The sequence below is a fragment of the Callospermophilus lateralis genome, chromosome 19 (genome assembly GCF_048772815.1).
Source record: "Callospermophilus lateralis isolate mCalLat2 chromosome 19, mCalLat2.hap1, whole genome shotgun sequence".
Taxonomy (NCBI): Eukaryota; Metazoa; Chordata; class Mammalia; order Rodentia; family Sciuridae; genus Callospermophilus; species Callospermophilus lateralis.
The window spans coordinates 37,118,855-37,133,004 of record NC_135323.1 but is presented as its reverse complement, the minus strand read 5'-3'; the positions used below and the strand labels follow the sequence as shown (position 1 = coordinate 37,133,004).

The 14,150-nt window shown below is 51.3% G+C and overlaps 1 protein-coding gene across 2 annotated transcripts in view; it reads right to left on the bottom strand.

Annotated features, from left to right (window-relative positions):
• Nucleotides 1–14,150, bottom strand: part of Mad1l1 (mitotic arrest deficient 1 like 1) — a 356,486-nt gene that overhangs the window by 141,604 nt on the left and 200,732 nt on the right. For both annotated transcript variants that reach the window (XM_076840079.1, XM_076840080.1), the window contains exon 13: nucleotides 11,445–11,501. In XM_076840079.1, coding sequence (XP_076696194.1) covers nucleotides 11,445–11,501 — 57 coding nt within the window. The remainder of the gene's footprint in view (nucleotides 1–11,444; nucleotides 11,502–14,150) is intronic.

Here is a 14,150-nt window from a genome sequence, read left to right as displayed (position 1 = left end):
CTCTTGAGATCAGGATCAAGAAAAGGATGTTCATTTTTACCATGGTTATGCAGCACTGTTCTGAAATCCAGTCAGGGTCACTGGCAAAAAGAAATAAAAGGCATTCAAACTATAAAAGCTACTTATAGATAACATGATCTCACATGTAAAAAAAAAAAAAAAATCTCTAAAATTAAATCTATTAGAACTAATAAATGAATTTAGCAAAACTGTAAAATACAAGATTAACATTAAAAAATCCAGAGGCATTTCTATGGACTAGCAATGAACAAATCAAAAGGGAAATTAAAACAATTCCATTTTTAATATTACCAAAGAGAATAAAATACAAGTATGTTTAAGTAAGAAGGTGAAAGACTTGTAATGCTATGAACTATAAAACATTGCTGAAAGAAATTAAAAGAAAACCTCAATATAGACTTTCTGTGCTCATGCTCACAGGTTTGAACACTATTACTGTTAAGACAGATTCCCCAAAGTTACATACAGATCCAATGCAACCCCAGTCAAAATCCCAAATGAAAACTTTTTTTTTTTTTCTAGAAATCGGGGTTGGGGACACTTATCCTAAAATTCATGTGGAACTGCAAGAGACCCTCAATAGCCAAGACAATCTTAAAGGAAAGAACATAAAGTTGAAAGATTTTCCCTAACTTAGTACAAAGCTACAGTGATTAAAACAATCCGGCAATAGAATAAGGAAAGATAAACAGAACAGAACTGAGTCCCAAAATAAACCTGAATACCTATGATCGATCACTGGATTTTGTTTTGTTTTGTTTTTTTGGTACCAGAATGTTTTAATCAGCTTTTTCACTGCTGTGACTAAAGGATCTGACCAGAACAACTATAGAGGAGGAAAGGTTTATTTGAGGGCTCACAGTTTCAGAGGTCTTAGTCCACAGAAGGCCAGCTCCATTCCTCAGGGCTGGAGGTGAGGCTAAACATCATGGCGGGAGAGGGTGGTACAGGGAAGGAGCTCCCATCACGGTGATCAAGAAGCAGAGAGAGACTTCACTCTCCAGATACAAAATATATACCCTGTAGCCACATCCCAACTCCCACCTCCTCCAGCCACATCTAGCACTTCAATTAATCCCTACCGGTGGATCAAATTACTGATGAGGTTAAGACTCCTACAATCCAACCATTTCTCCTCTGAACCTTCTTGCACTGTCTCACATGTGAGTTTTGGGGGGACACCTCAGACCTAAACCATAACACAGAAATTGAACCAAGGGGTACTTAACTACTGAACCATATCCCCAGCCTTTTTTATATTTTGAGACAAGGTCTGACTAAATTGCTAAGGGCCTCACTAAGTTGCTGACGCTGTCCTTGGACTTGCAATCTTCATGCCTCAGCCTCCTGAGTCACTGGGATTACAGGCGTGCACCACTGTGCCTGACTCAGTTGCTTTTTAACAAGGATGCCAAGACCATTGAACAGGGAAAGAAGAGTCTCTTCACAAATGGTTTTGAGGCCACTGAACATCCACATACAAAGAATCAAGTTGGACCCCTACCTCACACCATATTAAAAAATCAACTCAAAATGGATTAAAACCTATATGTAAAAGGTAAAATTACAAAACTCTTAGAAGGAAACATAGGAGTAAATATCCTCCTAACTTTGGATCAGGCAATGACTTATTAAGATATGGCACTGAAAAAAAAAACAGATAAAATAAGACTTCATCAAAACTAAAACTTTCTGTATAACCAAAGCACTTTATCAAGAGAATAAAAAGACACACTACAGATAAGGGGCAAGTATTTGAAAATCATAACCCTGACAAAGATTTAGTATTCAGAATGCACAAAGAACTCTTGCAACTCATCAACAAAAAGATGGCCCAGTTTAAAAATGGGCAATGGGGCTGGGCATGGAGGCACACGCTGACCACCAGGGAGGTGCAAATCAAAGCCATGAGATACCACTTCACACCCACTAGGGTGGCTCTAATCTAAAAACAAAAACAAAAACCATAAAACGAGTGTTAGTTCTCTCACTCCTGATATGGTACTTTCTGTCTTCCCACTTTCTTTCCTGATTGCTTTGGCTAGGGGTTTATCAATTTGGTTGATCTTACAGACCAGATTTTGAATCTTATTTACACAATCCAAAGGTACATGCAAATAAGATGAAAACAACTGAATTTCAGGTAGGACAACTACAGTTTTTCTAGGAGAGGAGCAGAGAGCAGGGTCAAGGCCAGGACAGTCCAGATACCCAAAGTAGGAAACGGCTAACACTTTAAGGTGGAGCTCTCCAAGCAGATGGCATAAACCCAGACTGCAGCAGAACCAGGCATGGACTCCTGTGAGAGCTGCCCACACCAGCACAGAGCCCAGGAGCCTCCCTAGGTCATGATAGCCCAGTGCCCTAAACCTGCCCCGTGCTCCTGTCCATAGGTCCCTCCTCTCTGTGCAGGCCTAGCCTGCCAGCTGTGCCCTTAGCCCCAAAGCTTCATGGAACTTTAATGCTAATAGTGCTCATTGCTGTCTCCCCTGCATGGCAAAATCTTTAAATAGAGACTGTGTATTTCAGTTTAATTTGAGAGGATGCGTGGTTTGATCCCAGAGGCCTTACCTAATTCCACAAAGTAATAACCAGTGGAAAAGCTGGGCAACTTGCTCCCCCCAACACTCAACAGCAATTCTAATTAACATGACCACTGCTGGGCACCAGAGGCAGCATGCTCTTCCATGTGCACACACCCATGCAGTGTCACATGAACTTGCGATCTTCGTGCCTCAGCCTCCTGAGTCGCTGGGATTATAGGCATGCACCACTGTGCCTGACTCAGCTGCTTTTTAACAAGGATGCCAAGACCATTGAACAGGGAACTCGACGACATATGTGAGTCTTCATCTGTGATAAATACCACTGGAGTGTTGGCGACACCAAGTGCTGGATCTTAGAAGGCTCTGAGGCCACAACGGGCTCCCTAGGGCACAATCTGGGAAGAAATGGTTCATGTCTCCAAGAGGTGATTCTGAGATCAGGATGGGAACCTTGCCCAGAGGCCACCATCCTGCTCTACGTCCAGCCCATCACCAGGAGGGTCTCTGGAAAGGCTTCTGCTTCTTGGTAAGGTATGGGAGGGATCTTAAATTAAGCCCTCGCTCCCATTTCCATTCCAGCTTGGAGGGAGACATGGGCTACAAGAGGCTGTATAGCCAGTGACAGCTCACACAGTCACCACCTGCTAAGCAGTCAGTCCCTGAGCTGGGAAACAACTGCTCCTCAGAAAAGGAAGCCCCGCTGGAGTACACAGCCCAATAGTTTCCACCCGGGACAGCCAGCTCGTTGCTCTGAAGTGGTCCTTGGTGCCACCCTAGGGAGGAGGCCTCTGCAGAGCAGAGTGACTAAGCTCCAAAGGATGGACAGTGCTGTACTGTCAGCGTTGGAAGGTCTTGGGGAGGTACATGGCCACTGACAGATAAGTGCTGAGCCAACTGTGCCTCCGTTCTAGGGCAGCAGAAGGCAGAGCAGTCGAGACTTGGAGGAAGCCAGTACTGAGAGGTGAAACAGAATAAAATCAACAGCAGTGCATGTCTAGAAGCAGTGCTACCTGGCGCATGGAGAAGTGCCAACACACTTTAAGGGGGTTCCTGCTACCCCAAATCCTGCTCTTGTTGGGGGAAACCCCAGCCCATCCGCCCTCGCAGGACGATGGCTCCAGGGCCTGGTGAGTGATGTCGGTGCACATGTGCTTCCACTGGCTCTGATACTTGACCAGAATCAGTGAGGTGCCTCCTCCCTAGAACAGCAGGTAAGATGCAAGGGTCTGCAGCTAACTTCCTGCCTGCTGGATGCAGGACAATGAAGTCTGCCTAGGAGAAGCAACTGAACATGAGGCCGTTATGGAAAGGGGCTTCCCCACCAAGCAGTTGCTCTAATGCGGAGGCTCCATGTCCTTGCAAGACCTTGCATGCATAGGTTACCCTGGCAGGGGCTCTCTGGAGCTTAGTGGAAGTTGACACAGGCATCCACATGGCCCCATGCTTCCTGGTTGGAGGGAAAGCCCAGGTGCACAAGAATCAAGCAACACTGGGACTGTGGAGCAGTGTGGAGGGCAAGATGTGCCCGGGAGGAGCTGCTGGCAGGGCTCAGGAACGAAGGCAAGTGACTCTGGAAAAGCTGGCAGGGCAGGCTCTTCAGAGAAAGGAGAGCTTCTCCAAGCTCCTGTACCAGGCAGGGTCACCTGCCCTCTCCCAGACACCCCACCCCAAGAGGGATCTCAGGACAGCAAGTGAGGGGCCTGGGGGCTTGAGCAGCACAGCAGAGGAAAAGTGCTGAAGGCTGACACAGCACGAAACTGGTAGCTGGAAAAGAGCTGAGCAGAGAGCGCCACCAAAGGTGCACAGAGTTTAAATCACAAAGCACTGAGTACCTAGAACTAGGATGAGGGCAAGACCCGCCCCTTGGTGGAATTACTCCCAGCTTTCTAAAGATAAATTAACCAATTCTTCTTTTTGTGACTATGGACTAAATCTTTTTACCTTTTGTCTGGTAGAATCCACAGGGGTTCTTTCTGCTAAAGCACACACCTTCTCCTCCTCTCTCCTCTCCCTCCCCTGAGCCCAGCAGGGGTTATAAACAAGCAACCTGCCAGCAAAAGGAACTACAAACACCTGGGAGTGCATCTGCCAAGGGACACACACCAGAAGTACACCTAACAGAGGGGCGAGAACCTCCAGCTGGAGGGAAGGACAGAGAGGCCAACATGGGGAAGAAGCACATGATGTGTCCATACTGCAAAGACCTCATGGGAGTCAGCCTGTGGGCCACACAATTCCAACAGGGTTTCTAGGAACCCTGGGAAGCTGACTCTGAAGTTCACTTGAAAGAGAAAAGATGAGGATGCCTAGGGCGATTCTGCAAAAGAAAACCACAGAAAGGTCTCACAGAATAGACACCACACACAGCATAGGGCTCTGCCACTCAGAATCTATGTCCTGGCAGCAGTGCTCCTTCCACAATGGAACTTTTCTTCTACTTTTCTGGAGGTGAGTGGGGATCCACTTACCTTCTATGGCTAAGGGCCAGAAATTAAGCCATTGGAAACTTATTTTCTGGGCTAAGGCAACAACTTTTAGACTACTGTTTCTAAAGTGCAGATGACCCTTGCAAGGTGACAGGGTCTTGGACCTTTGCTGACCTGATGGGAAGAGACAGAGGTGCATGGACAGCTGCTCCTAAATGTCCACATCTAATCAGTCAGCTGCTGGCCTGGCCGTGGCCCGTGCTCGGAGGCTGAGTTCTACTAGATCCTCCATTTCTGTGGAGCTCACAGGACACTTGGAAATGGCACCTCATGGCTGCAGTACAGGGGTCCCAGGGTTTGGAGGCTCCTGGGACTGAGCCCCAGCAGGCTATCTCCTAACTATGTAAACATGGGCACATCACAGTCCTCACTGAGCCTGTTCACTCCTCGGAATAATTGGAACCACAATTTGACCAGCTTATGGGTTTGCCGGGAGGGTCATGGTGAAACAAGCCACACAGAGCACTGAGTATGTGACTGGAACAAAATGTGCAGCAGCAAACACTGGCTACCCTAAGATCACTGTGCCTAGGAAAATGCGATGGTGAGATGATGGTGGTGGTGATGACAATCATGTCCCACAAAGGCAGCATGAAAAGAGCATGTCTGCATGAAGGGAGAGACTAGCAGGGAAGAGGGCTGGCGAAGTGCATCTTCACCTGAAGGGACAACTGGGCTCTGCAACGCTGAGCACATTCCAGGAGAAAGGACAGCACGAGAAGTGTGAGAAGAGGGCTGCTCAGAGTGAGCAAGGGGCTGGGGGTCAGCGCAAGAGGGAGGGTGTATGGGCACGCCCTCGCCAGGTGGCAAGGACTAGGTGAAGACACAGGCTGACTACATTCAAGATGAGAACATGCCAGACTGCTTGTCTACATCCCAAATCCACGTGCTAAAATCTCACCCAGGGTGGTAGTCTCGGGAGGAACCTCTAGGAGATGATAAGATCCTGAAGTGTGACCAGTGCCCTCAAGGAAGGGGCCCAGGAGCTTGATCACCCCTCTCCACACACTAAGCAACAGCGAGAACCAGGGAGGAGCTTCACCAGACACTTAACCTTGGATATCCAGCCTCCAGAGCTGCCAGCCTTATATTTCTTTAAGCCACCCAATGTGTGGCATTTTTGTTATAGCAGGGAGACAGTCCTGAGACACAGTCACAGCCTCCCTGAACCTTCAGAGTGAGATCCAGAAGAGGCACTTGGAAAATACTGCATCAGGTAAGTTTAGCCTGAATGCAAGAGGTGCTTAAAGGGAACCTATTGTCTGCCTCAGTCTGCAAGAGTCCTCTCTCGCACAGAGGAGCCTCACCATGTACGCCAGAAATAAGACTAAAGGCAGAAGTCAGACTAATGGGCGCAGGAAGACAGCCCTGCGCCAGCTCCATGGCGCCCAATGAGGACCAGGCTACGGTCACCACCAGCAACGCTGCACTAAGAGGCCTGGGTCTTTTCAAACGCACACATTCAGGCAGACTTGCCAGACATCCAAGGAACTTCCTCTCCCTCCAATTTGGGGATGAGGCAGTGAAAGTTCAGGGAGCTACAACATGTATAATAGGAAAAATGAGAAATTATACCCCATTTGTGTATGATATATCAAAGTGCATAAATGCATTCTACTGCCATGTATAACTAATTAAACAAAAATTAAAAATAAAATAAAGCTAAGAGTAAAATGAAAAAAAAGATTCTATGTCATACTTAAAAAAATAAAAATTAAAATAAATAGAAACTCAGCAAGCAAAGTGCCTGCCTGTGGCCACACCGCAGGGAGGGCTGCTCCTATGTGCACGTGAGAGGCTCTAGGTGTGACACGGGCACATGGAGGATGGGAGGGAGGCCAGTGGAAGGAGGCCAGAGACTCAGACTTCAAACTTTCTCCAGACTCACTTGGGACACACTTTGTGTGGCATAAAGTGAACTGACTGCCCAAACCAGGGGACAGCCCTGAGCCTTCAGCGTCACCCCTCCATCCTGCAGTCAGTTCTCCTCCAGAGCTCACCACACATCAATTTTCTCCAACCTGGTGCCCAGTCACAAGCAGGACCTTCGCACAGAGTAACTGCTCTGCCAGTCTCCCTACCAGGAAGGGCTCACAGTCACTGGCTGGGCGGTGGGGGCCGAGCTGGCAGGTTGTGACAAGAGCAGAATCGTGATGGACAGGTAACAGTCACAAACACTGAAGAACCAGCTTGCTTCTGGTCCAAGACCTAACCTGGCATCAGCACCAAGGAGGACAGTGTACCAGCAAGGCCCCCTAGGATGGGTCCAGCTCTTCCTTGCACATAGCCCATAGCAAGAAGCCTGAGGCTCCAAGAAACCAAGTGGACTCCAGAGACGGCACAGTCCTGCGCACGAGGGCCCAACGCCCGGGGCCTTCACACAAGACACAGGGCTGCCTTACTGGAGGTCCCAGACGCGGGACCCTCTGTAGAACACTCGCTACCCAGGGCAAGCAGCCTCTCCGTACATGAAGGTGACTGTGGAGGGAGCAGAGTAGGGTGGCGGGAGGGCTGGCTGAGCCCTGGCTCTGCCGCAGCCACAGCGCTTTCCTGGGACAGACCCACCCACCTCAGAGCTCTTGTGGGAGTGAGGAGTAAGGAGTAGGAGCCAAAGAAGAACCCTATTGGGGGAAACTGGAAACTGAGAGAAACAGCTGCTTATTTACATCAAGCTGTGAGGGGTGTCATGCCTCTTAAACCAGAAAATAAACTCTCAATCCTCACTCTCTCCAAGTATATAAAATATTTAAGGACTTTTTATAGTTGTGATCAAAACTTTCATCTCTTCAGCCACCACTAGCCATATCTAATTAGTATGAGGTGTGTTAGTGACAGGACTGTGGCCCAGGACTTCTTTCCTTGTGATATTAATTGCACTTAAAGAAAAAAGCATGAACTGTACTTATGTTCACTAATTAGTATGGTTTGCTGGTTAATAATGGGAAGTCAAACTGCCTTTGTCTTGTCATCTGCAATTAGCTAGAGATGTTTAAAGTTCTCCTTTTCCTCCTGGCAGATGCGCTGAGAGAGGGGCTGCAGACATGGAGGTAGGGCTGCCTCCCCCAGCAGCCTTGGACACCTTGTGTAAGGAGTTCTCCAGATGGGCCACCCGACCCCACTGTTGATGACCCAAGGTGCCAGACAGTACCCCAAAAGCCATCTCTGCCACAGGGAGTGGGGGCCTCAGAGGCAGAGCTGGTGGCACAGTGAACTCTGGCTGCCTTTATCCACGCCCATCTCTGGATGAAGAGCTGGTCCTGTGGGTATGGCAGCAGCACTCTGGTATGTATTCTACTTATAATTCCAGGAGTGAGGGGTTCTGGTTTAGCCAGGGGAATGAGACCTGGAGTCTACGCTGCAGAGCCCATGGGAGGGGAGGTGTGGTTGTGGCTGCAGACCCAAGGCAAGCAGGATGGGAGAGGTGGCCTTTAGGTTGATAGCTCTGTCCCCCTGCCCCACTGTGGTTCCCATGGCCCCTCTGCTCTGCACTTTTCTCCCCAGAGGAGGAGGAGCCAGCCAGACATGTCAGCCTCATCCCCTGAGAGCCAGCACAGAAGGGACCACAAGTCAGAACAAAAGAACAAGGCTGGGAACACAAGCTAAGTTCACAAAAGGAGCAGAGCAAGCCAGCCGCAAAGGGACCTGGGAGCGCAGGAAGCAGGAGGGTGGAGAGAGCATCCCACACAGCCTCACTGAGAGGCGCCTAGAGAGGAAGGGCACAGCATGTCCTGTTGGGATCACCCAGGCAGCCTGGGCAATCTGGGGCCACCTGCTACACGGGGCTACTAAAAGTAATTAAAACTGAAAAGTCAATTTGAGTTTCAGTGGGACTAGCCATAGTAACACTCATGACCAGAGACTCCCCTAACGGCTGGCACAGATAAAGCACGTTCCCATGGAGAACAGCTCTCCATGGGATGGGGCTGCCTAGCCTGGGGTCTGTGGCTCAGGGGAAACCACCTACACAGGCTCAGTGAGGACAGACAGTCCCTGCTGGAGAGGAGCCTGGGGCCAGTCACACAGCCCACAGGAAACAGTGGCAGAGTCAGGATCTGAACACAGATGGCCAGGCCCTGGGTTCCTGCCCCCCACTCCCTGCCCAGCCTCCCCAAGGGCAGCATGAGGGCTGACTTAGCAGCAGACACCCCTTGGCCCCAGGTGCGCTGGTGGGCAGAGGCTCACGGCCACTGAGGTAAGATGCTGTTCCCCTGGCCCCCAGGCACCGCCATGTCTTATTTTCCTTTTAACTAGAAAGAAGGAGAGAGAAGTAAAATAAACAAGAAGAAACAAGCTGAGGACTAGGCAGTCAGAGGCAGAGAGAAAAACCTGCGGTCAACATTCGTCTGAAGGAAACCCACACGAGGAACCTGTACCCTGTCCTCCTGCATCCCAGGGACATGCCTGGGGCAAGGTGTAGAGCCTACTCATGGAGGACACCTGCAGTACCTGTGCCACAGGGGCTGCCCATGCCCACTCTGGCCTAAGGGCCCAAGAAGCTTCTATCTTCTCACCTCCCTGAGAAGAGACCCAGGGTTAGCAGTTTCTCCAAAGCCACATGGAAACAGGGGAGGGCAGGGGTCAGGGTCAAGGCACTCCTGCTTCTGAGGAAAAATAGAGGGTCCAAATTCAAGGGCAGCAGTGGGCGACCAGCCAGCTGCTTAGTCATAAAGCCACAGGCCTGGCATGTGCTTAGCACAACTCATTTCTAATTCCTCTTGGCCTCGTGTACATTATGAAAACAAGGCCCTTGGGCTCATTTCAATTCAGGTCAACACCAAGGAAACCATGCATGTTGACACACAGAACATCAGGGTCTCCCTGGGGCTCAGTAAATGGATGCACCAGTCCTCAAGGAACACCCGGCCCCCACCTCAACCCTGGCTTCCTCAAAGTCAACGCGAAACAGGCCCTTGTTGAACTGCCTGGAGGACTCAGTTATTAAGGACAAAGTGTGGAATGTCCACAGGCCAAAGAAGAGGGGGTAGAGCTGCCCACCATGATGCTGAAACCTGGCAGCCAGAGTGCGGAGGATGCCGCAGACTGTGAACCGCAGTGCAGCAGCAGCCAGAGTGGATGCGGGAGGCTTCAGAAGAGGTGGTAAGAATGATGCTCCTAACGCTGAGCTGTGCTGCGGCCTGCCACCTGCCTCCTCACTGGCACCCAGATGTGGTTGGCCTGCAGCCTGCAGCCCCACCCCGGCCCTCCTGGAAGGCTGCCTCAGCACAGCAGCGTGCTACTCCACCATCCATGAGGGCAAGGAGTCCTCCCAGGACCCCTTGCTGTCCCGCTACAGTTGACCTCCTGAGGCTTCAGGGCTGTTACCTAAGTGCTGCTGTCCACATTTACTTCCGAAAAACCAGCCCTGCCTGCCCTGGATGGCACTCTTGGGGATCTCCAAGGGACAGCCTTCTCCCCTCATGGCTTCTCCTGGCAGGGTCTGGGAAGGAGCCTCTCTTCCAGGAAACACTTCCTTCTCCAGGACTTGAAACAGAAGTGCCCTCCCTGGCTCACAGCTTCTGCCTGGATATGAGGCCAGAATGCAGGAGTGCCCTGAAACAGGCTCCGCTCTGGTTCCCTCCAGCTTCACACTTGCTCCAGGATAGAAACGCCACCCAGGGCACAGGACTCCACTTAGACCTGGTGCAGGTCCTCAGGTTCTCTACAGCACCTGTGCCATTTTCCCTACAGTGAAGCCAGCCCCTGCTTGCCATGGCCCTCCACCATCATCCTACCACCGCCCTCATCCCCTGCCCCTTGGCCCTGGCCCCCTCTCCCTTTCCCTGCAGTCCTGTCTTCACTAGCAGCTCAGATCTTGCTGTTTATTCTCTGAGCAGTCACAGTTGGAACCCTCCACTGTGAGCCAGGAGGGCAGGAGCCTGTGCTGCTGGCTGCTGCATCCCCAGAAAAGACAAGACTGTCCTTTAGTACTTGCTGAGTGGACAGCGAACGTGCCAAGCCTCCGCACAGCTTCCCACAGGCGTCTCTGCTCTGCTCAGCCCCACATCTGGTTGAGTCCCAGCAGGGACTCAACCAGACCTCTCTGGGGCCAACCCCACCTGTACTGCTGGGGCCAGCAGGAGCCCAGCCCCCGCTGCATCTCCTCATGGCTCACCTGAGCACCTCTGGCATCACGCGTCCTTCAGCGCCTGCTGCACATGTGGGGCAGTGGGAGCCACCCAGCAGAGGCCAGCAGTCTGCTACTGGCACAACTGGAACTCACTGTCCATCATACCACTCTTCCATTCTCCACACCATTTCCAAAGACAGGGAAGGACGCATGCCTGCAGGACAAGCCCTGACAGGGATGGGACGCGAGACCCAGGATCAAGGCAGTAAACTGTGGGCGGCCCTTTGCCACACAGTGACAGCTGAGCACCATTTCAGGACTCACCATGTCAGCTCTCTGTTTCTGGCCTCCCAGTTCCTCCAGAGCCTGTGTCAACTGAGCCTGCAAAATAAGACCAAGACGGTCAGAGGCTGTGTGTGAGCACTCCCTCCCAGGGCTGCAGCAAGGACCCTCCCCCACCTTCACTGCAGCCTCCTCTCCCTGCTGGGCCAGCAGGGCTGGGAGTTGGGCGGCAGGCAGCAGACCAGGTCAGCCAGGGTTGATTGCCCCTGCAGACAAGACAGGACAGGATCCCTGTTTGATGAATGTAACCGAGTGAATAGTCTGGTAACATGACACCCAAAATCTGTCCCAAACCCTGCTGCTGGGTTATGCGTGAAGACAGGAGACACTTGGCATGGGGTGCTCAGTGCCCTCAGTTAATGGAGGAAACCATCCACCTCCCTCTGGCACATGCACATTCTAGAGGAACTGACTGATGTGGCTGTGCTGATAGGCTACATGCCACACAAACCTAAAACTCCAGATAGCCTGTTCTGAGTGGGCCATGGAAAGGCCAAACAAAGAAGCAGGGAGTTCTTGACCAGATGAGCCAAGGGTGGCTGTACTGGGCCTGAGCTGTACTCCTCCTGATCAAGAGCCCATGAGCACCAAGGCACCATGTCTGCCATAGCCGTGGGGCTGACATCACCAGCTCGGATTCCAGCCAAGACCAGCATCCCTGAGGCTGCCTGGAACCTGCTGAAGCAATCTAGCAACGAGAAGCTGTCTATGTGAGATCCAGCAGCAGCTCCTGAGGCCACCTGGGAAGAAGCACAGACCAATCCCAGAGTGGAAGCGCAGGGACCCAGCCCTATGGGCATGGTTGGCCTCCAGAGACACACGTGGCCTCTTCACTGGCCATGTCCTCAGATCAGGGTAAGATCACATAGTGAGAATAGATCACAGCCCCCACAGGCACTGTCCAGGCTACCTCTAGTGGATAGGAAGCAACACATGGAGAAAGGGAGGATGCCGGCAAGGGAACATCCCCCCTGCCCTAAGGCGAACAGCATGAGCTCCATCTCTAAAGCCACCACAAAATGAGTCGACCACATACAACTATGTCAAGAAAGAATATGGTCATCTTCACAGAGCCAGGGAGAAAGCCCACCCCAGAAAGGCAGACTCCTTGTGCTGGAAGCTCTGCGAGAGGCTAGAGGAACCATCCCTTCAACTTGATTCCTGGGCAGCCACCTTCAGGAGGTAGCACCAACTGGACCTCCTCCTCGAGAGGCACCTGCAGACAGGGAGGGCAGCCGAGCACCTATGGAGGCTCCCAGCATGGCGACTCCTGACTGCTGTTAGCCACCTCTTCACAATCCTGGCAAAGAAGGAAAACTGAAGCCTATAGGCCAAATCCCACCGCAAGCCTGATCAGTGGTCAGTGACCAGGGCAGGGGAGCTGGGGGCCAAAGTCCCGGGGCCTGTTCTCGGTGCACAACTCTTCCACCCTGCCCAGAGGAGGAGGCTGCTGTTTCTTGGGCAAGGGAAGCATAGCAGATGCTGACACCTCCACCACACTCCAAACACCTACAAAGCAATACAAAAACATAAGCTATGCGACAGAAAAGCGGGCAAGATGCACACTTCCCAGAACAGGAAACATACGACGGCGTGCACAGGAAGGCAATTAACATGGGCAGTAATGAGGAAAATGCAAATCAGGACCAACAAGAAGACACAAAAACTGCAAAATTCAGAACTCCTAGTTACAATACTAGAAGTGGAAAGGACGTAAGTCAATGGAGTCTTGTCTATGTGGACACAGGGAAGGAAAACTATTGGGAAAACAATTTGGTAAAGTTTAAATCTGCATAACCTATAAGTCAGTAATTCCACCCAAATATATATTCAAAGAAACTATTACACATGCTTGACCACCCTACCTCTGTCCACTGGCCACTGAAAGATGGTGAGCAGCAGCTGCCTTTTCTGACTACAGTGCACGCATCTGAGAGACAAACAGGACACCACTGGGACTTCACCAGTGCCTGCTCGAGCACCAGCATCAGCAGGCACCCAGAAAGCTCCCCAAAATCAACAGACATGTCCCATCGATTCCTACCAACTCCAGACAGAGCTGTGCCTTGGTAGGACAGTCAACCAGAACCAGACATCTGTGAATGTGCCATGTACATATGTGATGAGCACTGGGCGATATGTCACATCTTGTGGCTCAGTCAAGCACTTCTGGCAAAGAGGCCTCCTGAGCATGTGGCCTGGGCAAGCAGCAGGGTGAAAGGCACCTACTGTGGGGAAGAAAACCTGGGCCCAACCGGGCCCTGTCTGCTCCACAGTGGAGGCCCTGTCAGTCACCTTGTCCGCATCTGGATAGTGACTAGATCCTTCCCAAGGTCCTGAACCTTGTTCACATGAGGCCCAAGCAACAGGTTCAAGACCATCACCCTAACAGCCCTGTAGGGTCTGTGCAATAAGGACCCTCTCACCTTAGACAGATATATAGCAGCAGTCACCAGGAAAGGACAGACAGGGGAGGCTCTTCTCCCCAAGCTCATGTGCAGCACCTCTAGCAAAGGCTGCTCCTGATGCAGTGGGGGGTCAGCAGAGACAGTGGGAGCTGGGCTCAGCTCCACAGTATCTCCTCCATGCTCTTAGGGGCATCAGTGTGGCTTCTTCTTGCTGCCTCTGCAATGACCTCAGGAAACGAAGCCGGCCACACAGTCCATCTGCTGCTGCCTTCTCCTTAAA